General features: G+C 34.7%; 1 protein-coding gene across 1 annotated transcript in view; it reads right to left on the bottom strand.

The window, feature by feature from the left end:
• The window catches only part of LOC106871942 (rhomboid-related protein 3), a 301,094-nt gene that overhangs the window by 106,235 nt on the left and 169,859 nt on the right, over positions 1-25,000 (bottom strand). Inside the window, exon 4 of the mRNA XM_089339510.1 lies at positions 21,126-21,284. Coding sequence (XP_089195636.1) covers positions 21,126-21,284 — 159 coding nt within the window. The remainder of the gene's footprint in view (positions 1-21,125; positions 21,285-25,000) is intronic.

Raw genomic sequence — 25,000 nt, 5'->3', positions numbered from 1 at the left:
ACGAGACTTAATACACATAAGTACAGGAGTAGATGTGTGGTAAGGAGCTTGCTTACCACCCACATGGTTCCAGGTTCAGTCTCACTGCATGGCACCTTGGGCAAGTATCTTCTACTGTAGCCTTGGGCCAACTAAAGCCTTGTGAGTTGATCTGGTAGATGGAAACTGAAAGAAGCCCATTGTATATATATATATATATATATATATATATATATATATATATGTTTGTGTGTCTGTGTTTGTCCCCCCACCATCACTTATATATGTATTTATATATATATATATATATATATGCTCACATACATATGTATGCATGTGTGTGTATATATATATCTATATATACACATGTATATATATATACGTATATAAATATACATGCATAAATATGTATGTACATACAATAATTTGCACATATATAAGTATATAGACACACATGAATATGTAGTTAGATACACAGATATCTGAACGTACGTTTTAGTCAATCATGCATATGTGCATACATACATATATATATATATATAATTTTATATCAATTTTCGTTCTTCTTATTATTATTATCATTATTATTATTATTATTATCATCACCGTCTAAACAGAAATCAGAGAAAATAACAGAGACAGAGACCGAATGGAATGAAAGGAAGAGATGTGTAGGTGTGTGGAGGAGGTGCGTCGCAGGAATGACGATGGGCGGAGATGTAGGAGGAGGCAGAATTTGGATCAATATTGAAAAGGCAGACCAAGAAAGAAAGGAAATGGGAAAAAGGTGGAGAAATCTGAATTGAAATGAATGACAAGGAACACGTTTTAACAAGTGGTTTCCGTATTCTTTGCCTCTTCAAAATTATTGTTATTCCTTTAATAATAATGATGAATAATTATGATGATGATGATGATGATGATGATGATGATGGTGGTGGTTTTCAAATTTTGGCATAAGGCCAGCAATTTCGAGGGAAAGAGCTAGATCAATAGCGGTGATTAATTGGTACTTATTTTACCAACCCTGAAAGGTTGAAAGGCAAATTTGCCCTCGGTGGGGATTGAACTCGGAATGCAAAGATACACTTGTTCAGCACAGCAATGATTCTAGCAGCTTGCCAGCTTGATATTAACAACATCAACAACAGCAACAACAATAATAATAATAATCCTTTCTACTAGAGGCACCGGGCCTCAAACTTCTGGGGAGGGGACTAGTGAGTTGGAAAGAAGGAATTGGAGAGGGCACTTGCTCTTGGGGTTTCAGGGAAATCTCAGACAGTGGGGTTCCTCAATTATCCTTAGACGTCTTCCTGTATCTCTATTAATCCCCTCTGCCATTTTTTTTCTAACCACATGTCCCTTCTTTTTCAGTGTATACTCTCTTTTACTTGTTTCAGTCATTTGACTGCGGCCATACTGGAGCACCACCTTTAGTCGAGCAAAATCGACCCGAGGACTTATTCTTTGGATGCCTAGTACTTATTCTATTGGCCTCTTTTGCCGAACCGCTAAGTTACGGGGACCTAAACACACCACCATCGGTTGTCAAGCGATGTTGGGGGGACACAGACGCACAAACATACACACACACACACACACACACACACACACACACACACACACACACACACATATATATACATATATACGACGGGCTTCTTTCAGTTTCCGTCTACCAAATCCACTCACAAGGCTTTGGTCGGCCCGAGGCTATAGTAGAAGACACTTGCCCAAGGTGCCCCGCAGTGGGACTGAACCCAGAACCATGTGGTTGGTAAGCAAGCTACTTACCACACAGCCACTCCTATGCCTATATTGTATATTGTATATTGTGTATGCTTTCTTTCCTTTTTTATTTCCTTTCTTTTATCATTTCATTATATGTAACCCCCCCCCCCCCACACACACACACACTTTATGTCTGCCTTTGTATTCCCCACCATCTCATCCTTTGCCCTTGTGGCAAATAAATAAAAACATAATTATTATAATTATCGTCATCATTATTATTATAAAAATTATCATCACTCTCTGAGTGGTTGGCGTTAGGAAGGGCATCCAGCTGTAGAAACTCTGCCAAATTTAGATTGGAGCCTGGTGTTGCTATCCGGTTTCACCAGTCCTCAGTCAAGTCGTCCAACCCATGCTAGCATGGAAAGCGGACGTTAAACGATGATGATGATGATGATGATTATTGAGTGAGAGAGCAGTGCGTGCCATCAAAGTGACACTGGGGTAATGTATATACAAAGCCCAGTATACCCATCACGACCACCCGTTTGATAAGGGTACACCAGACACATGCATCACGACCATATGTGCGCGACATGGTGATCTAATATCAAGATAAACAGTGCTTGACCTTCCAGGTGGGGCCCAGTTAGAATTTTCTTCAGGTTGAGTAGCCCACCCTGCTCTAAAGGTCCCTGAATAAGGCCCCTCATTATTATTATTATTATTAGTAGTAGTAGTAGTAGAGATGAAAAATGCAGATGCTGGTCATGTTGATGATGATGATGATGATGATGGTAACTGGTGGGCGTGACATTGATGAGTACGAGAATGATGATGATGACAATGATGATGATAAAACCATAGGTGATGGTAATGAGTTTGACACTGACAGCAACGAACATGATGATGATGATGATGGTTACAGTTTTGACACTAACAGCAATGACGATGATGATGACAATGATGATGATTTCATTGAAGTCACTGGTGATGGTTATGGCTTAGACACTGACAGCAATGATGATGATGATGATGATGCCCAGTGAAGATGGAGGAGGAGGAGGAGGAGAATTAAAGTGGTGGTGGTGGTGGTGGTGGTGACGGTGATGATCTTGAGGAAACCACTGCTGATGGTTATGATTCTGACATTGACAGTAGCGATGATGATGATGATGATGACGAAAAGCAGGAGGAAGATGAAGAGGAGGGAAAAAGAAGAGGTGGAGGATTATGATCATGGTAGTGGTGGTGGTGGTGGTGGTGGCACTGATCATCATCATCATAACCTTGAGGAAACCACTGGCAACGGTTTTGGTTTTGATATTGAAAGCAATGATGATGATGATGATGATTATAGTGATGGAAACTATGATGATGGTGGTGGTGTTGGTGTTGCTGGTGGTAGTTTTGATCATGAGGAGATTGATGATGATGATGATGATGATGATGATGATGATGGCAGCGACAGCGGTGTTGGTCATGAGAGGAACGGAAACAATAGTGATGAGAAAGAGAACGACGACGATAAGTGGAATAAATAAATGGAAAGAAAAACTGTAAAACAAACAAAACAAAACTACAGAACACTCAAGAAAAAAAAAAAACTAAAACCATTTTTGATGTTTAAATATTTTTTCAGACAAAAATAAAAATCACAAAAATTTTATTGTTTCTTCTTCTTGTCATTTTCTTCCTTCATCATTATTATTATTATTATTATTATTATCATTATTATTATTATTATTATTATTGCAATTATTATTATTATGATTGCTATTATTATTATTGTTATTATTATCACTAGGATTATTATTATTATTATTATTATTATTGCTATTATTATTATTATTATTATTGCTATTATTATTATTATTATTATTGCTATTATTATTATTATTATTGCTATTATTATTATTATTATTATTATTATTATTATTATTGCTATTATTATTATCATTATTATTATTATTATTATTATTATTATTATTATTATTGCTATTATTATTATTATTATTATCATTATTATTGCTATTTTTATTGTCTTCAATTCAGCATTTTTACATCTTGTCTTATTTTATAGAAACAACAAACAAGAAAAATATACAAGAAAAAAAATGATTAAATAAATAAAGAAAAAGACATTAAATAAATACAGGATAAAAAAAACATAAAAAAAAACAAACTGCAGCAGCAGCAGCTTCAGTAATAACACCAAGAGAAAGAGTGACAACAGAAAGAGAAACAGCAACAACAATAATGACTTCAATAGCAACAGACAGAATAACAACAACAACAAAAAACCCACAGCAGCAGCAGCAACAACAACAGAAAGAGTGACAACAACAACAACAACAACAACAACAACAGCAAAACCAAGATCAAGAGCTGAAGCAACAACAACAATAAAAATAATAACAACAACAACAACAGTCATAATGCAACCATCATCATCACCACCACCACCATCACCAACACAACTGCCACCATCACCACCACCATCACCACCATCACTACCACCACCACCACCATCACTGCCGCCACCACCACCACCACCCACAATCTTATATTGCTAATTGAGATGTGCAGTAACAATTCTAGAAAGAGATTCAAGACTTTTTTATGATGTTTATTATGACAGCTAATTTCATGTTTTTAACAAGATTTTCCCCCTTCCCCCTTCCACATCCTCAGCACTCTTCTTTTGCTTGATATTGTTATCATTATTGTTATCATCATTATTATTATTATTATTAGTGTTTCTGCTGTTAATATTACTGTTTTTATCGATGCTATTATTATTATTATTATTATTATTATTATTATTATGATCTACACCCCTGTGGCTAATAAAAGAAATCATTATTATCATTGTTATTATTATTAATGTTGTTGCCATTATCATTATTATTATTATTATTAAGGCAGTGAGCTGGCAGAGCTGTTAGCAAAATGCTTGGTGGCATTTTGGCCATCCTTACAATCCAAGTTCAAATTTCGCCGAGGTCGACTTTACCTTTCAGTCTTTCGGGGTCAATAAATTAAGTACCAGTCAAGTACTGGGGTCGATGTAACCGACTAGTCCCCTCCCCACAAATTTCAGGCCTTGTGCCTTTAGTAGAAAGGATTATTATTATTATTCAAGGTGGTGAGGTGGCACAGTCGTTAGCACGCCAGGTAAAATCCTTAGGGGTATTTTGTCTGTCCTTATATTCTGTGTTCAAATTCCGCTAAAGTCGGCTGTGCCTTTCATCCTTTCAGGGCCAATAAAATAAATAGCATCTGTACATTCTGAGTTCAAATTCTGCCAAGGTCAACTTTGCCTTTTGTCCCTTTCGGGGCCAATAAAATAAGTACCAGTTGAGTACTGGAGTAACGTTACTCATCAGGGTGCTTCGCTTGGAGATCAGGGTGACTCTCCAGATTGGACCACTACTTCTCAGCATGATGAGGTCATGCCTCTTGTACTACAGACATCTGATTAGAATGTAGCAGGAAAGAATCACAAGATGGATTCTTCAGGCCAGGCCAACCAGCAGGAGATCTAGGGGTGGACAAAGAATGAAATGGTTGGATACTGTCCATGGTCTCAATTGGTCATATTTAGGAAAGCCTAAGGATCGTTGAATCTGATATGACCCTATGGTGGAGTTGCCTGAGGACTCTACTCTCCTGACCCTACTAGGGTAGTAGGCAAAGAAAACAAATGAATGGATGGATGGATAGACCATCATCATCATCATTATAATAATCATTAGATCACTGTCAAAAATGCTATGCAGTAGCTTTTCCAACTCCTTACATTCTGATTTCAAAATCACATGGAGACCGACCTTTTCTTTCACTTTTCGTAGATGGGAGAAATAAGTATCATATAGGTTCGGGAGAGAATAAAATTCATAAATCATTTATAGAAAAGAAAAAAAAATTGTTTTTGTTCTTTTTCTGATGTTGTCCAAGGTAAACTTTTGCTTTTTATCTTCCGAGGTTGATAAAATAAAGCACAAGAATAGATACGATCAACTATATTTTCCTCTGACATGTGTGGCTTTGTGCTTATCTTAAATATACAATGCATATAGACATGTATAGGATAAATACATACATATATATATATATATATATATATATATTTATACATTCATAGCTATATGCACACACATACATAAAATACATATACATGTATATACAAATTCCTTGCATATATATATATATATTTATATATATACATACATACACACACAGACATAAATACATTAAGTGTATATAAATATCTGTGTACACACACACACACACACATATGCATGTGTATATATATATATATATACACATATGTATAAATGTATATATATATATATATATATGCATGTATATATGCAAATATATATACATATTTATATATGTATGTGTGTACTGTGTGTGTATGTATGTATATACATACATGCATATATATCTATCTATCTATCTATATATATATATATATATATATATATATATATATATATATAAGCATATGTATATATACATACACATGCCTATATGCACACAGATACATCATGACATGCATGAGGTAAAAAAAAAAAAAACATCCTAAAATACACTGGAGATGCGTTCAGTGTTTTTGAAGTTGAATTTTTCACTGAGAGGTTTTGATTGGATGAAGTGAAATCTTCAATTCAGTAAGATGACAGAATGGAGTTTCTGGTTGCTTTTGATGAAAAATAGTTTTAATATAGAAAAACAAGAAATATATATATATATTTCTAAATAATTTTATTAGCGTAAGATGATAAGAAAATTTCTTTGTTTTGTTGGTGTGTTTCTTTTTTGGTCGTTTTATTTTATTTGTTGTTTGACTGTTTTTTTCTTTTTGATTGTTTTGGAGCTTTATTCATGTTAAATCAATCAGAAATGAAGTTTGAGAAAGACGGAAAGGAAAAGAGAGAGAGAGAGAGAGAGAGACAGAGAAAGAAGGAAAGGAAGGAAGAAGGACAGAAAGGTGGGGAGATGAAAAGACAAAAGAGAGAAAAAGAGAAAGGAGAGAGAGAAAGAAGTAAATAGAAGGAAGGGGAGAAAGGAAGATGAAAAGAAAGAAGGGAAGGAAATTGGAACGAAGGAAAGAAAGAAACATGGGAAAGAGAAAGAGAATGGAAGAAGGAAAGAAGGAAAGAAATATGGCAAAAGGAAGAAGGAAGGAAGACAGAAAGAAAGAAAGAAAGGTGGGAAAATGAATGAGAATGAAAGATGGAAAGAAATAAGGAAGGAAAGAATGGATGAAAGAAGGAATGACGAGGCAAGAAAGAAAGAAGGCAACCAATATGCAGGTGAAAGTTAAGGTGGTGGGACACACAGACATAGAAAGAGATAGACAGACAGAGAGAGATACGTACATACATACACATGTACATACATAAGTACATACATACATATGTACATACATATGTACATACATACGTATGTACATAGATACATACATTCATATGTACATACATACATACATACAGACAGACACACACATACATATATACATAGATATACAGGTAGGATGGTAGGTAGGTATCTTAGTAGGTAGGGAGAGAGGGAGGGAGGGGAAATATTAAGTCCTTAGTTGTCAAGATGAAGTCAGATGATGAGAGGATAAAGAGATGAAAATATATATGGAAAGGAGGACAAAAAAATCCGTTAGAGGGAAGAGAAGAAATTTTTATGTGAGTGGAAGAGAAAAATAAGTGGAACTCTTTTTGGAATAGAGGAATAAAAATGCCATATAGTATAACTGTTAGACTGGTTGGTTGCTCGGTAACTGATACACATGATGTAACATTGTCAGTGAAAGATTAGCGTGTAGTAGATACTATGTGACTGTGTTAGGGTAGTTAGTAAAGTATAGTTCCTTCCAGTGTCCTATGGATATATATAGGGCTGGTTTCCTAGTTTCATGGCACATATATACCCCTCCTGGATGGGGCACCAGTCTGTTGTGGGATTACTCTTTTTTGCTAGCTGAGTGGACAGGATCAATGTGAAATGAAGTGTTTTGCTCAGGAACACAATGTGTCACCTAGCCCAGGGATTGAAATCACTATCTTAAGATCATTGGTCCAACACCTTAAACACTAAGCCATGTGCCTCCACTGTTAGGGTAGTGGATGGTTTGACAGGAGCTGACAAGGCCAGAGAGCTGCATCAGGCTCCATTTGTCTCTTTTGGTTTGGTTCCTACAACTGGATGCCCTTCCTAATGTCAATCACTTTACAAAGTATATTGGGTACCAGACGGTTTGGTTAAATCTTCTAAAGGTTTTGGCTGTTATTTCTTGCAGATCAAGCAGTCACATAGAAGTTTTCTCTTTGGTTAATCAGTGGATTTGTTAACACAATTCTGTAATTTCTGAGATGAAGAATTTTATATTATGTATTACTCAGAGTGGTGGCCTCAACAAGATTGCTGTTTTCACTACATTTCAGCTGTGTATGCTACAACATACTTCAGGTATTTAGTGATTCACCTTAGTACTTTGCCTGAGATTGAACTCAGAACCTCTATGTGACTGTACTACATTAACTACCACCTTTGGATTTGTTGTCTTTAATGTTGATGCTCCTGCATGGCTAGAGTCCTTGGCATTGAATCAAGTATAAAGGGTAAAGACCCCCTTCGGTCATGAATGACCATGGGATTGCCTCTAGAAAGTTCCTCTCTGAGGCAGAAGTCCGGGCAAGGTTGTTTATAGAAGACCAGCAGTCGCCCATGCATACCAGCCTCCCCTCTCCACGCCACTGATGTTATCCAAGGGAAAGGCAAAGGGGTCGATACAGTTTGGCACCAGGGATGCCGCAACACATCTCTACAGCTGAGTGAACTGGAGCAACGTGAAATAAAGTGTCTTGTGAGCTCAATGCTCTAACCACTGAGCCATGCACCTTCACAGAATCAAGTGTAAAGGAGATGCAAATGTAGATTGTTTATAGATTTCATCACTGTTCAAAATGCTTTGCAGTATTTAGTCACAGTTCTTTATGATCTGAGTTCAAATCCTGCTTTTATCCTCACAGAGTTAATAAAATATAATACCAGTAAATTATTGAAGTTGATTTAAAATTCCTGTAATGCATTTTAGATGTGAAGAGAATTTTAAGAGAAGACAGTAAAGACAAAAAAAAAGGGAAAAGATTTATAACAGAGGAAAAGGAAAAGAAAGATTCATTACAACTAAAGCTGGTTGTCTGACAGTTTAGCAAGTCAACTACAGGTATCTCTATAATGGATAACTTAAAAATATATAAATAAAACAATGAGAAAATGGAGAAAAAGAAGTATGATAATTAGTGCCAAGATATTTTCAAAGAAATTGCAAAGCTTTGGTAACTGACCATCTGCCATGGCATTAAAATATTGTTTGTGACAGAATATACGTTAGGGGAACTTCAAACAATCATTTGTAATTATAAATCAACAACTTGCTGGAATATTTTTGCTAAATAAATGAATAAATATTAATGAGATTATTAACATATTTATTGTTTTATATTTTATTAATAGTTTTTTTTTATATGTATATTGTTTCTGTTTGTGAGTATTTGTATATTTGTATTAGAATACAATGAAGATCTTGTCATTTTTTTTCTTTTCATGGCGAGGAAGAAACGTACTGTATTCATGAATGTGAGTATATAGATATGTATACATTGTGCATGATATATGATATATATATACTGGGTCATCCCATAAATAATGCGGTTTCTTTATACTTCTTTTATTTTTCAAATTTAAGATAAACAAAGTTCATTTTTTAATCTAAAATATACTCTCCTTCATTTTCTACAATGTTCTTCCATCTTTTTGGTGGACTTGCAAGGCCCCTCTTCCAAAATTCACTTGTCTGTGATGAAAAATACTCCTCCAGTACTGTTCTGGCCTCATCTACAGAATTCATATATTTTCCGTCCAAATGAGTTTGAAGATTGCGGAATAAATGATAATCAGATGGGGCAATGTCTGGCAAATATGGTGGGTGGGGCATCGTTTCCCATTCAAACTGCTCCAGCCTTTGGAATGACTTAGCCTTTCATCCTCTTGGGGTCGATTAAAAAAGTACCAGTCATGCACTGAGGTCGATGTAATCGACATAATCCCTTTGTCTGTCTTTGTTTGTCCCCTCTATGTTTAGCCCCTTGTGGGCAATAAAAAAAAAATTATACATATATAAATATATATGGCATTGGTGCCTCGTAAAAAGCATTGGTGAGCACTGAGACCAATGTATTTCTGCACAAGGTGACTGTTTTGAGGGAGATGATGTTAAACCTTAGGTATAGAAGTTATTTCTTCTTAAACAACCAATCCGTGAACGTTTTGATGCCACCTCATATCAGTGTCCTTAGTTTCGTTGTCATGGTCACAAGCAGTTTGGTCATTGTACTCTCCAGCTGGCTTCAGGCATCTGTCATATTCAGTAAAGTTCACAGAATTTGGAACACAGCACTAATAATTCCATGAATGTACAGGTGTCAATTTGCTCTAGTAAACCCTTCAAGGTTGTGCTCCAGCATGACCCCAGTCCAATAACTGAATTAAGTAAAAACTAAAAGATGACACTCAGACACAAAACTCTACATATATTATCATTATGAATGGAGATTGGTTTCATTTCACTATTTTTACCAAAAATATTCTGCTTATTTGTAATGCCATTTATCTATTTATTTTGTTTCTGTTGCTGTTCAACCAAAACACACACACACACACACACATATGTATATATACAGGGTGGCCGAAAAGTAGGTTTATAGTTATGTTATCACATAGGCATCTTAAATTTCTTTTTAAACATTTTAAGGCATTTAAATTTCCATCTTACAATTAACTAAATTAGCATAGAATAATGGTTTCATATTTTTTTAATAATTAAGATCTAAACAGTTAATGTATGAATGCGAATGTGTGTGTGTGTGACCACCACTTTTCAACTGGTATTGGTGTGTTTACATCCTCATAACTTAGCTGTTCAGCAAAGAGACCAACAGAATAAGTATCAGGCTCTCTCCTTCCCTCCCTCCTCTCTTCCTCCCTTCTCTCTCCCTCCCTTCCTCCTCTCCCCTAATCCCTCCCTGTCTCTCCCTATCTCACTCTCTCTTTCCCTTTGATTCTTAATTCTGTGCCCTCTGCTCTCTCTCTCTTCCTCAGTTTTACATTCTAGAAATATTTCCGAATCTCAAGCAATGTGATTGAAATGTCCGTCAGTTGTCTTCCAATGGGGCAAAAACTGTTTCTTGAAGATTTCTAATATATTGACAGATTCTAGCAGTCTTAGTATTTTTTTTTTTGGTATATGTGTATGGGTGTAGCTTGTTTTCATAATAGCTCCATTATTCTGAACCATCATCATCATCACATTCATGATCAGTGAAATCAAAGAATCAGTAGAGCATAACGCTTTTGTAATTGTTGTCAGCTATTGGGTTGTAACCCTTTACATTCTGAGTTCAAATCCAATCTAGACCAACTTTGCCTTTTATTCTTCCAAGGTTGTTGTTGTTTAACACCAGGTCAACTCTGCCCAAACAGACCTATGATCACAGACACTCTAAATATGATGATCCTGCCTTTTTGTACATCTCCAACCACATTATCCAACAGTGTGACCTTATGTTTCTTTAGGTAAGTATAGGGACTTCAGTAGCTGTTTCTAGCAGGTTGAGTGACCAGGTAGAAGCTCCGTTTTTTTCCCTGAAAAGATAATTGCTCATTTGCATAATGATAATATATGTAGCGTTTTGTGTCTGAGTGTCTTTTAGTTTTTACTTAATTCAGTTATTGGACTGGGGTCATGCTGGAGCAAAACCTTGAAGGGTTTACTAGAGCAAATTGACACCGGTACAGAATTCTATGAGTCACTTTTGCTGAACCACTAAGTCAAGGGAATGTAAACAAACCAGTACCGGTTGTCAAGCGATGGTGGGAATCAAGCAAATTTATATACATATATACATTTACACACACATACACATTTATATATATATATATATATATACATATATAAATATAAATATTTACATTTACATACATTTATATATACACATATAAATAAATAAATAAATATATATATATATATATATATACACACACACACACATTTATATATATATATATATATATATATATACATACATGTATATAAGTATATATACATCTTATACATATATACATACACACACATTTATATATATATATATATATATATATATACATACACATATATATATATATATATATAAGCATATATACATTTTATACATATATATTTATAAAAGTACACACACACACACAGAGCCACATACACACACACGACAAAACTATACACATTACATACGGTTTCCATCAACTAAATTCACTTACAAGGATTGATCGGCCCAAGATGATGTTAGAAAACACTTGCCCAAGGTGCCATGGAGCAGGATTGAAACCCAAAAACCATTTGTTTGCTAAGCAAACTTCTTAACCACACAGCCACACTTGTACCCATCATATTTAAATTAACCATGTATTTTCCCAGCAGGAATCTTCCCTGAAAATACTTCAATAGAAACAAAAAAAGAGAACCCAACTCTTCTTAAGAAAACAATGGCAGGTTCTGTGATGACATTTACCATTTCCGATTGAGTGGGCGTTGTGTATATCCCATATCTCTGTTCAATTTCATGTCATTCCTAATAATTCACCAGGTAAGATTCACTTTTCTGGTGGCATTTTCATACACTGTCATTACTTTTATTTATATATATATATATATATATATATATATATATATATGTGTGTGTGTGTGTGTGTGTGTGTGTGTGTGTGTGTGTGTGTGTGTGTGTATATTTGTTTTTTAATATACTGAAATGCAGCATCGTTGATATTATATTTTCTTTTACGTGCAGAATTGGCACCATTTTATTTTGTTATATAAGGACAAAGTGCTCTTGATGATTGATCATTCAATATGCTTTAGTCACCCACCTCATATATACATATATATGTATGTGTGTGTGTGTGTGTGTGTATGTGTGAGTATGTACTTTATAAATATATATATGTATATATATATACATGTATGTATATATATATATATATATATGTTTATACACATACATGCATTTATATATATGTATATACACATACATGCATACATATATATATATATATGTATATAGACATACATGTATACATATATATATATGTATATACACATACATGCATATATATATGTATATACACATACATGCATGCATATATATATGTGTGTGTGTGTGTGTGTGTGTGTATGTATATATATATATATATATATATATATATATATATATATATATATATACATATATATGTATGTATGTATGCATGTGTGTTGATGAATCCATGTTGTTTCTTTTTCCTTTCATACCTGAAAGTGGACTTAGGGTTAAGGAAACAACTCTTGAAGTAACCCATTCTTATTACAATCTCATTTCTTTCAGATTTTCTCTTCCCCCTTGAGGAATGCAACTTTAGTTCAGTAAACAATTACTTTTGCACAGGAATTCTGAAGAATTTACCATTAAGTTGACAGTTTTGAAATTATATTCTGTTTCCTGAGTGTTTCAGTTTTTTTTTATTGTTTTCCTTGGAGTTTCTTTTTTTTTTTTTTTCATGATATAACATTTCTTTCTAATTTTGACACAAAGCAAGCAATTTTGAGGGGCGGGGGGGGGGGGAGAAAAGTAAATTATGTGGACCCCAGTTCTTGAATGATATTTATGTTATTGACCTTGGAAAGACGAAAGGACAAATCCACCTTGGTACACTTTGAACTCAGAAAGCAGAGTTGGTAAAAACGCCACTAAGCATTTTGTCCAACATGGTAAAGACTTTCACAGCTCATACCTACTTCTTTAATACAATAATGGCTTCAAATTTTGGCACAAAGCCAGGATTTCAGAGGGTGGGGTCGATTACATCGACTCCAGTATTCAACTGGTATTTATTTTACCAATCTCAAAAAGATGAAAGGCAAAGTTGACATTCATAGAATTTGAACTTAAGAAAATAAAAGCAGACAAAATGCTTTTAAGGAATTTGCCCAACATCCATGTGATTCTGCCAGCTGGTGCCTTCTTTTCTAATATATTATTAATATTGTTTCTTATTCAGCTGTGTAATTGTTGCTATGGTTTTTTTAGCCCTAGGTGAGTCCTGATTGAGCAAACCTGTGACTGAAGACAATCCAGCAATCATCATCATTATCATCATCGTTTAATGTCCTCTTTCCATTCTGGAATGGATTGGACAGTTTGACTGAGGTCTGGTGAGGCAGAAGGCTGCACCAGGCTCCAATCTGATCTGGCAATGTTTATACAGCTGGATGCTCTTCCTAATGCCAACCACTCCAAGAATGTAGTGAATGCTTTTTACATGCCACTGGTACGAAGGCTAGTCAGGCGGTACTGACATCAACCATGCTCAAATGGTACTTTTTATGTGCCACCAGCACAGGTGCCAGTAAAGCAGTATTGTCATTGGCCAAGACGACTTCATGTTTTTTACTTTTCTTTTCTTTGTGCAACTGTAGCTGACTTTGACATTATTTCTATTGAATAATTGTTGTTGTGGGTTTTTTTTTAGCCCCAGGCCAGTTCTGATGGAGCAGATTTATGATTAAAGACAACCCAGCAATCTTCATCCAATCTTTTTTTTTCTTTCAGTACATAATGCATCTACAATTCCATCGTTTATTTTTAAGACAGTACACATTACATAAGTGGTGATTTGGATGCTATTTCTAGCAAATTGAACAACCATATAGAGACACTGTCAGTTATTGAATAGTTTGTAGTGTTTATTATGCCTAGGGGGAATATACTTTCTGATTAACACCGCGAAATTTCTAACTACATTTTGATATTACATTTTCACTGAACAACAGGTTGAACTACAGAAATTTTTATTTTCCATGCTTGTTAGATTTCTGCTGTCACTTGGGTATCGATAATGAATTTATCTTCTCATTTAGACCACATCTTTGTAAGATATTCTTGCAAAAACGAACAACTTTGTTAATGGTGGTCCTGTCTAGAGATATATTAGATATTATTACACTTATATTACTTAGTAAATTCGTTATAATATTTGTTTAGAGGCCTTGTTTATATATGTATATGTATAATAGATATTGAATAGTTAATGATTGAATGTCAAAGTCATATATATTGAAGAGTCAATTATCTAGAGCACTATATCCTAACACTTCGATATATGAAATAATAAAACAAACATAAATTATGTAACGACAGCCGAATAGCATAATTATTAGAATGGTAGACAAACTGTCTTGTTCTATGTGTACCTTTGTGCACTTTACATTGTGAGTTCAATCCCTGTTGTAGTTGACATTGACTTTCTTCCCTTACAAGTTGTTAAAATAAAATACAAGCGTATTTTGTATGTCCAACACTAATAACTTTCCCAGACTGGCAGAAGCATTACAGTGCTGAACAAAATGTTTTTTCAATTTGTCTCAATTCTTTAAATTCTGAGTTCAAATCCTGCTACAGTCAGTATCGCCTTTTTTTTTCATTCAAGGATAAATAAAATAAAATAAAGGTGCAGGAGTGGCTGTGTAGTAAGATGCTTGCCTCTCAACCACATGGTTCTGGGTTCAGTCCCACTGTATGACACCTTGGGCAAGTGTCTACTACTATAGCCTCGGGCCAACCAAAGCCTTGTGAGTGGATTTGGTAGACAGAAACTGAAAGAAGCCCATCATACATATATATATGTTTATGTGTGTATATGTTTGTGTGACTGTGCTTGTCCCCCACCCCATCACTTGACAACCGATGTTGGTGTCTTTACATCCCCGTAACTTAGTGGTTCAGTAAAAAAAGACTGATAGAATAGGTACTAGGTTTACACTGTGGTTGATTTCTTCGACTAAACGTGGTGCTCCAGCATGGCTGCAGTCAATGACTGAAACAAGTAAAAGAGTAAAATAAAATACCAGTCTACAGTGATGAAGAAGTGTTGGCCAAAATGCTTTATTCTATTTTTGCTTTGGCTCATGATCTTAAGGTTGTGGGTTCGATTCCTGGCAGTGCATTGCGTCCTGGAACAAGACACTTTATTTCACATTGCTCCAGTCCACTCAGCTGGCAAAAATGAGTAGTACCTGTAATTGAATGGGCCAGACTTTTCATCCTTCTGTGATCAATAAATTAAATACCAGTCATATGCTAGGAGATTGATCTTAATTGACTTTCATTTTCGATCAAAATCTGTAGCCTTATACCAATATGGCAATGCAACACTGTCATCACCGCCACCATCATCATCATCATCATTTTCATGACTGTCATCATCACCATGATGACATAACGCTGTGTTGTAGTATCTACCACACACCACATCCCATACTTCTGTCTAGAACACTACCATACAATGCCCCATACCATAGCATGTCACAGTCTCGACCTCTGTTAATAATTGCATCCTTTGAACTCCAGATGTATTTGGACAGTGCGGCGGCCATTCTGTTAATGTCATCTTTATCACCACTACCACCATCATCATCATCATCATCATTACCACTTAGAAAATCATCATCAGGTTTCTGTCATCACCATCACCACCGCCACCACCATCATTACCATCATCATCATCAACCTCATCATCATCATCATCATCCTCATCATCAATATCGTCATTGTCATCATCATCAATATCATCACTGTCGTCATCATCATCATCATCGTAATTATCATCAGTAACAGTATCACATTTCAGTAACAAATAATAGTAGCTATTCATTCATTTGTTTATTTGTTTACTTTTTTATTCCCCCCCCCCCCCACTACCATCACCATTCTATAATTCTTTCATTCCATCAATCCAAAAGTGGAAGAAAAAAAACAAAAAGCAAAAAAAAAGACATTAAAAAAAATTAACAGATAAAAACTAAAATAAAACAAAAAAAAGAAAACACTAGAAATTATTCTTTGCCATTCTCCTATTATTGTCAACATTTGAGTTTATTTCAGGCTTTTTTTTTATGGATTTTAGGAAGTAATAACAGCTAATTTAGAAATTTTTGTTGCTATTTTCCTTGTGAAATGTTGGATGGATTTTTGTATGTGTCATTCTATTTTATTCTATTTTATTTTATTCTATTTTATTTTATTCTATTTTGCTATTATCGTTTGTTTATTTCTTGTAATTTCTTTTCTTTTTTGACTATTTATCTTTTTGTTATTTTTTCTGTTTGTCATTTCCATGTCTTCCACTTCTTTTTGCAACAACACCTGTCTTGTTTGTATTGCAACACCAAAATCTGTTGGTTTAATATAGCATTACACTAGATTCTGCCTTAATGCACATAAAATGCTTATTTGCATTAGCTTTCCCCCTCTTCCACTTCTTTCTCTTCTTCGCTGTTGTCGTCTCTCCTCCTTTCATCTGTACAAGTCAATAATGGGCAGGTTTTTGTGTTGAATGATGCACCTGTAATGTGTGTGTGTTTGTATGTATTTGTGCATATATGTGCACATGAGCACAATCAACATATAAGTGCATACATCTGCTCAAACAGCCATATATATATATATATATAAGTATATGCAAACATGCTTATAGACACATTTGCATATATGCATACAGTCCACACATGCAAACACTCATATAGACATACACACTTAAGCCTGCACACACACATACACACACACATATACACACACACACATACACTTATACCGAAGCTCATACATATGTAAGTACATACACACATAAACTCAATTATCTATGTACACATGCACTCTTACATTTACAGATACTTATGTACACAATTCATATATATATATATACATACATACATTTATAAATATATGTATAAGCACATATATATATATATATATATATATATATATACATGCATACATGTATTTATAAGTATAAGTATAAACATACATTAGTCATGTGCACACGTGAACATTTTGTTCAGACACAGTTCAACATCCACATATAAATATATTCATTTATGCACACTACTCTACACACATGTGCACGTATACTCATAGACATACACATACACAGAAACACAAACAAATGTGAACACAAGCATAGCATGCATTTACATATACACACAAACCATTATACAAACACACTGAAACACACACACACACATACAAACAAGCATGTACATATTGCATTGGCATGTTCTTGTATCACAGAAGATAAAAGACCGACTTAAATTCTACAGATTTATTCACTCAGTGGAATGGTAAAATAATGTTCTACAAAATTCTTCTAGTGCAATGTCTGTGTTGACTTACTATAGCTCATATCGTAGCATATAGCATTACCAGACGATGCTGTATACTACTGTATGTCTTAGTATTTACCACACTGTGACTTATGCTGCTATTACAACCCCACCTTGTACTATTCTGTGTCAAAGTATCTACCAAACTGCACCCCCACCCCCCATACTAATGTCTACAATGCTTTTACTCTTCATTTTGTACCATTGTATATCTTAGTGTCCACCACTGTTAACATCATCATCCTTTCAGACAGCAGACAGGCAGGCAGAATTGTTCGGACGTTGGGCAAAATGCTTATTGGTATTTCGTCTGCCGTTACGTTCTGAGTTCAAATTCCGCCGGGGTTTGACTTTACCTTTCATCCTTTCAGGATCGATAAATTAAGTACCAGTTGCGTACTTGGGTAGATCTAATTGACTGCCCCCAACCTACAAATTTCGGTTGTTGTGCCTTGAGTAGAAAAGAATCCTTAGCATGCTGGTCAAAAGGCTTGGCGACATTTTGTCAGTCTTCGTGTTCTGAGTTCAAACAAGTAAGGAGTCGATATCCTCCACCATCATCACTACAAGAACTGGAGACTGTTTTAGCTGAAGAATGGACAAAAATTCATTTGGAAACAATTCAAACTTTGTACGAGTCCATACCTCGTAGAATTCAAGCTGTAATTACTGCCAAAGACGACCCTACCCCATATTAAAATAAATTTGTTTGAAATTTTAAGGTATTTCCATTATTTTGTCCAGCCCCTGTATATATATTTATAACATGAATCTTCATATTTTTGTGCTTCTTTATGTTCTACGTCAGCTATTTCTTTAGCAATAAGTAAAACTCCATGTTCTTCCTGCTCATCAACAGGAACAGATTCCTGTGTTACCATCTCTCTCTCCATTTGATCTCATTAACACAGATAAGAACTTCGTTTTCCTCTCCTGGTTATTATATTCAACCAATGACTGAATCTTCCTTTTGACTTTGACTTTGCGTGTAGTCACAGCTTCATAAGTTACACATCAACGGGAATATTTAACATAATGAAACCAGTTCAAATGTTAATGCTTTTAATAAGCTTAACTATGGAAAGAAATCAAAGACATAAAAGAAGTTGTTAGCTTAATGAAGCAAGTCTGAGAGTTATGCTTAAAACACCAATATAACTATGGAACGCAATCAAAGCCATAATGGAAATCTTTCACATAATAAATCAATGTTACAAAGATATGTAAATTTATGTAAAATAGAGATAAGAACATTTAGAAAAAGTTGAATTTCCCAGGCTCCTCCTCCTCCTCATCATCATCATCATTTTAATGTCCACTTTTTTTTTTTGTCTGCATGAGTCATGAAGTTTATTGAGGTGCATTTTCTTTGGTTGGATGCCCTTCCTGTCACCTGCTTCCAAGCAAGGTAATACTTGGCTGTGGTCAGACAGGATTTCTCAGAATATTGAAAATGAATGCCATTTATCTACAACAATCATGTTATGTGAAGGCAAGGAGATACTAATATGCCTAAGCACACACACATGCATACATGGGTGGCCAGAAGAGTCTGTAAGAGGATAACAAAAAAAAAAATGCTTGCAGACAAAGCCGACCGTAATGAGACCGATGGGTCAACAGAATATGGATGGAACTTAAAAATTAAAACAGCTACTAGGTTAAAACTCAACGAAACAGAGAACATGGAAAAGATCTGTTGTGGAAATCAGCTGCCCACTCAATGCGAATGTGGTTAAAAAATACAAGAGACAGAAGACATCTATGGACCATCAATAAGGAGTTTGCAAATCCAATACTCAAGATACACTTTCAGTTTCATATCTATTTTCATTGGAGCAACAGGATATATATCAACCCGTTTTGAGCAAAGTACAGCCGAACTTGAGATCTTGGGGAGATACTGCACATTCTTAATTCCTAGGCTACAAATGACCATGATATCTCGGACAATAAAATTCTGCAAGACCTTCCTAAGATCTAACTCTAACTCTTTAGCATTTAAACTGGCCACATTTGGCCCGAATATTCTGCCTGTTTTAGGTTCAAACTGGCCACATCTGGGCCCTCACACTTACCCTATAAAGTCAGACTAAAAGTCAAAAGTCATGTAGAAATCTCAGAGCTATGAGATACTGCATGATCGAGTCAAAATGATGTGAATAAATAAACAATGCATTTGATGGAGTTATCTGAATGCTAGAGGCTTGAAGAATGATGATCACAATAAGATTCTTTCATTCACAGCCTTTGCTACCAAGTTAGTGTATGTATGTATGTATTTGTACCAAGTGTGCGTGTATGTATGTATTTGTGCGTGTGTGTGTATGTATTTGTGTGTGTGCGTGTATGCATGTATTTGTGTATATGTATGTGTGTGAGTGTATGTATGTATTTGTGTGTGTGTGTAGATTATTTGAAGTGGTGTACAGATTTTATAAATTAAAATAAAAAGAAATAATCTGAATTTTGGATAATTATCTATTAGTGCTTTTAGCTCATTCACTTCCAAGAAACATCAGAAATGATATTTTACAGAAAATTTATGCCTTTTATATAAATCTGGAAGAGAATATTTCTTTTGTTATCTATATATGTGTGAGTGAGCGAGTGAGTGAGTGTGTGTGTATATGTGTGTGTGCATACATATGAGTGTATATTTATGAGCATGCATGTGTAAGTATGTAAATGTGGTAAATTTTTGAAGGCTTGATTAAGGGGAGAAAAAACGTATACACACACATATATATATATATATTTTTTCTACTTCACACATCTACAAAGGTAAAATGAATGTATGCTGTATATACTCAAAGGATTTCGTTTACTTTCTGTAGACTTAAAATTCATTATCATCTCTTTAGTACAGCTTAGTGTAACAGTAAACTACATTTTGTGTCATTAGTGTTTTTAACTGATAAAAGGTAAAAAAAATTAAAAAAATAATAAATATAAAATAAACAACAAATTTTCAGTTTCTGCAAAATGGGAAAAACAATGAAAGGAAAAGCACCTGGAAAACGTAAAGTGAATAAATAAGACTCAATAATTGCCAAATAGTAGAATGATGTGAACTTACTATGTTAACAAATTCTTGGTATGAAAGATGATCGACTGTGTTCATCTTCGAACCAAGGATATCCAATTTATGGGATGGAATTTCCTCTTGAAATTGCGGATCTACCATTAATTCTTGAAAATCTTGTTTACTTATTTCTCCTTTTCCAAGAATATCATACTAGAGAGAAAATGAAAAAAAATAATAAATAAAAGATAATGAACTTTGGTGATGTGATTTATAAGAATTTTTTTCAAAATTAATAAAGCAGGGAAAACCAGGGAAAGTAATTAAATTGTTGAAGAATTATGATAATTAAAAGCACCATCCGAACGTGACTGATGCCAGTGCCACTCTTATTGGCTTCCGTGCCAGTGGCACGTAAAAAGCACCATCCAATTGTGGTCGGTGCCAGTGCTGCTTTGACTAGCTTCCGTGCTGGTGGCATGTAAAAAGCACCATCCGATCGTGGTCGATGCCAGCTCCTCTGGCCCCTGTGCCAGTGGCATGGAAAACGGACGTTAAACGATGATGATGATGAGGATGATGATGATTTGCTTTCTGTGTTTTTCTGGCTAAGTGAAAGAGAAAGGACAGCATGCATGCGAACTCTTTTAGGGTCTCAGAGTGGAAACAATGAAATTATAGTCAGGTGCAGGCGTGGTTGTGTGGTGAACATACACACACATAAACATACTCTCACACACACACACACACATATGTATTGGGTTGTCCGGAAAGTTCGTGCCGATCTTTAAAGGAAAGAAAAAGATCAATAGATACTTGGCATTACATTTTTAATCAACGAAATATGAACCATTTTGTTGCACAATGCGTCTCCATCTTTCCTTTAAAATTGAAAATACCCTCTTCCCAGAATTGAGATGGTTTCATGGCAAATAAGTCGAAAGGTAATCGGCACGAACTTTCCGGACAACCCAATATATATATACACAATGGCTTTCTTTCAGTGTTTCCATCTACTAAATCCACTCATAAAGAATTGGTTGGCCAGGGCTGTAGTAGAAGACATTTGCCCAAGGTACCATGCAGTGAGACTGAACCTGGTACCATGTGGTTAGGAAGTTAACTTCTTACCACACAGCTATGTCTGGTTGATATTGATAATCTATTCCATCGTACAAGATACAACAGAATATTATCAGTGGCCATGTTGTAGATGTACGACCAAAGACTGTTATTATAACAGAATAAAAGTGAAGATAGGTACGTATGTGTATGCCTGTGTATATGTGTGCATGTGTCCAGGCATGTGCTTGTGTGCAGGTGCGTGCGTGTATGCATGCATGTGTGTGTTGCAAGGGTTATGAGTCAATCACGATGTCATGGTTACAGTTTCAATACATGGTCTAAGATCAAATCACTTGTCAAAAAGAACGAATCTAAAAACAAAAGAATTCCAAATTGTAAAATGCTTCAGCGGAGTTTTGTAATAAGCACTCCCCTCGCTACTATATAACTAAGATTATTTTTTTCCCCAAAAAGTTTCTTTGGATTTCTATGTTATAAACATTAGAGATTACAATTCTGTAAGAAAAAAAAAATCGCAACATTTAAATTTTTTTACATTTTTTTCTTTTTTACCATCCATTTCTGAATTGGAGTATACAACCAACCATAACTCTCTTTTGTTTTGTTCTTTTTTTTATTTTGTACTTATTGCAATTATTTTTTCTGAATTATATGTTTTAAACATAGAAGACCATGTTTCTGCAATAAAAAAAAAGAGAAACATGTAGAACAAAAACTATCTTTCAATTTCAATTTTTTAATTCCCATCTCATTCTCCATTTTAGAATATGCAACTGGCCGTAACTTTTTCGTTTTTGACTTTTTTACAATATTTTTTCTCTTTTTTTTTCTCTGAATCACATGCTTTAAACTGAGGAGATTACGTCTCTGCAAAAATAAATAAATGAATCAAACTAAGAAAAAAAAAATTCTTTTTCAGAAATTCAATCTTTCATTACAAGTTGTGTAGGTTATTTATTCTGAAAGAAACTCTGCCAATGTTTTAAACACGGATGTTTCCCTTTCCATCTTTATGTAATCACCTCAGGCTGATTGCAGTGTTGTAGTATTCATGCCTTTACCAAAGGTATTAACTACATTCAAAGAAAGATAAGATCACTCCAAGCAAAACTATGGTTAACCTTTAGTACACTATAGGTGCATCGTGTCACCATGTGAGTTTTCTCCCCTGTCGTATCAGAGCAGTGGCAGGAGAAACAATTCTGGAGACAAAGCAATGTGCTAAAGGTTAAGAATTTCTTCATACACCTCTCCTGTAGAATTACCTGATTTTCACCAGTATTCCAGAACAGATGTTGTAAACTTGCAGGGCAGCCTCAACCACTTGCTGAACTTGCTAGAAATAGCAGATAAATCTCTCTCAGATCACAATTTGATGCTATGGTTCCCAAAATGGTATTTTAAGAAGCCTAAATTGTTGTTGAATTTTTGGAATCAACCTACCACTGTTATTCTTTGTGACATTTTTTTTTTGTTTTTATTCCAAACCTGCTTTTGTTTTTGTTTTGGAAGATTCATGATGTAAATTTGTGTATTGAAACAGATTTTGTTGTATTTTGGAAGGGTCATTATGCCAATAATAGTAAACACACACCAGTTCTATTTCACTTCTTTATTATTCATTTTGTCAGCTGTTTAAAAACCATTTAGCTAATCAATTGTTGGACTGATCGTTAGGTTAATCAATCAACTGCAACCTCATTAACGACATGCCCTCTCTAATCTAGGTCAGCTGCAGGTCTGTTTGTGTGCTTGTCTATCTGTCTGTCTGTGTGTCTATTAGTTTGTGGGTTCTACATTTATGTAGCTGTATGGATGTAAATGAGAATGTATGCAAGAGAGAGAGAGAGAGAGAGAGAGAGAGAGAGAGAAAGAGAGATACCTTAGACTTTATCCATTGCTACCTTAAAATCGTCTTATGTGTCATGCAGTGGGATTGAACCTGCGACCATGCATTTGAGTAGCAAACCTCTTAACCACTCAGCCAAGCCTGTATCTACACCATTAATTTTAGAGGGTTTGTGGGGGAGGGGTTCGTTGATTAAATTGACCCCAGCAGTTTGAGATGTCCATCGCTTTAACCTATTTTAGTTAACTTTTAACCAATAAAATTCCATTTTGTCATCCTTTTTTTTAATTTCTTAATTATCATAATCATCATCACCACCACCAACACCATCAACATAACCATCATCGGCATCAGTATCATCATCATGACCATCATCGTCATCACAAATCATCATGACCATCATCATCAACACCTACAACAATAAGACAAACAACAATAAATGCTCATCTACCATATTACAATACAAAACTTAAATGCGAAGCTTATTCTTATAAACACACAGAAACATACAATATATATACGCATATCTATATATATATATATATATATATATATATATATATATATATATATATATATATATATATATATATATAGTGTGTGTGTGTGTGTGTGTGTGCTATGATGCCAATGCTTGGTGACAAAATTAATTAAGAAAAAACATTAATTCCCATTAATCTTTATTTAATTTATGAACTCAAATATATCAGTTTATTTGCTGCTCTCTCTCTCCTCCTCCTCCTCTCTCTCTCCTCCCCCTCTCTCACTATCAGCCGACTGATTACTGTGTACATTAGAGAGTCAATTATTGGTGTTGAAAAGAATATAAAATTGATTCTATATTAGCAGAATTTATTTCACGTCATAATATTTTTCTTTCTTTCTGGCGACATCAATTTGTTTTCAAAACGTCCTCCTTCATCTGATTTTTTACCAGTAAAAATTTCTCGAAATATGACGTAAGCAATTAATGGCTCTTAACTAATTATATGTA

This window comes from Octopus bimaculoides, chromosome 21, assembly GCF_046866305.1.
Source record: "Octopus bimaculoides isolate indiv1 chromosome 21, ASM4686630v1, whole genome shotgun sequence".
NCBI lineage: Eukaryota > Metazoa > Mollusca > Cephalopoda > Octopoda > Octopodidae > Octopus > Octopus bimaculoides.
This window is presented reverse-complemented; position numbering and strand designations above follow the sequence as displayed.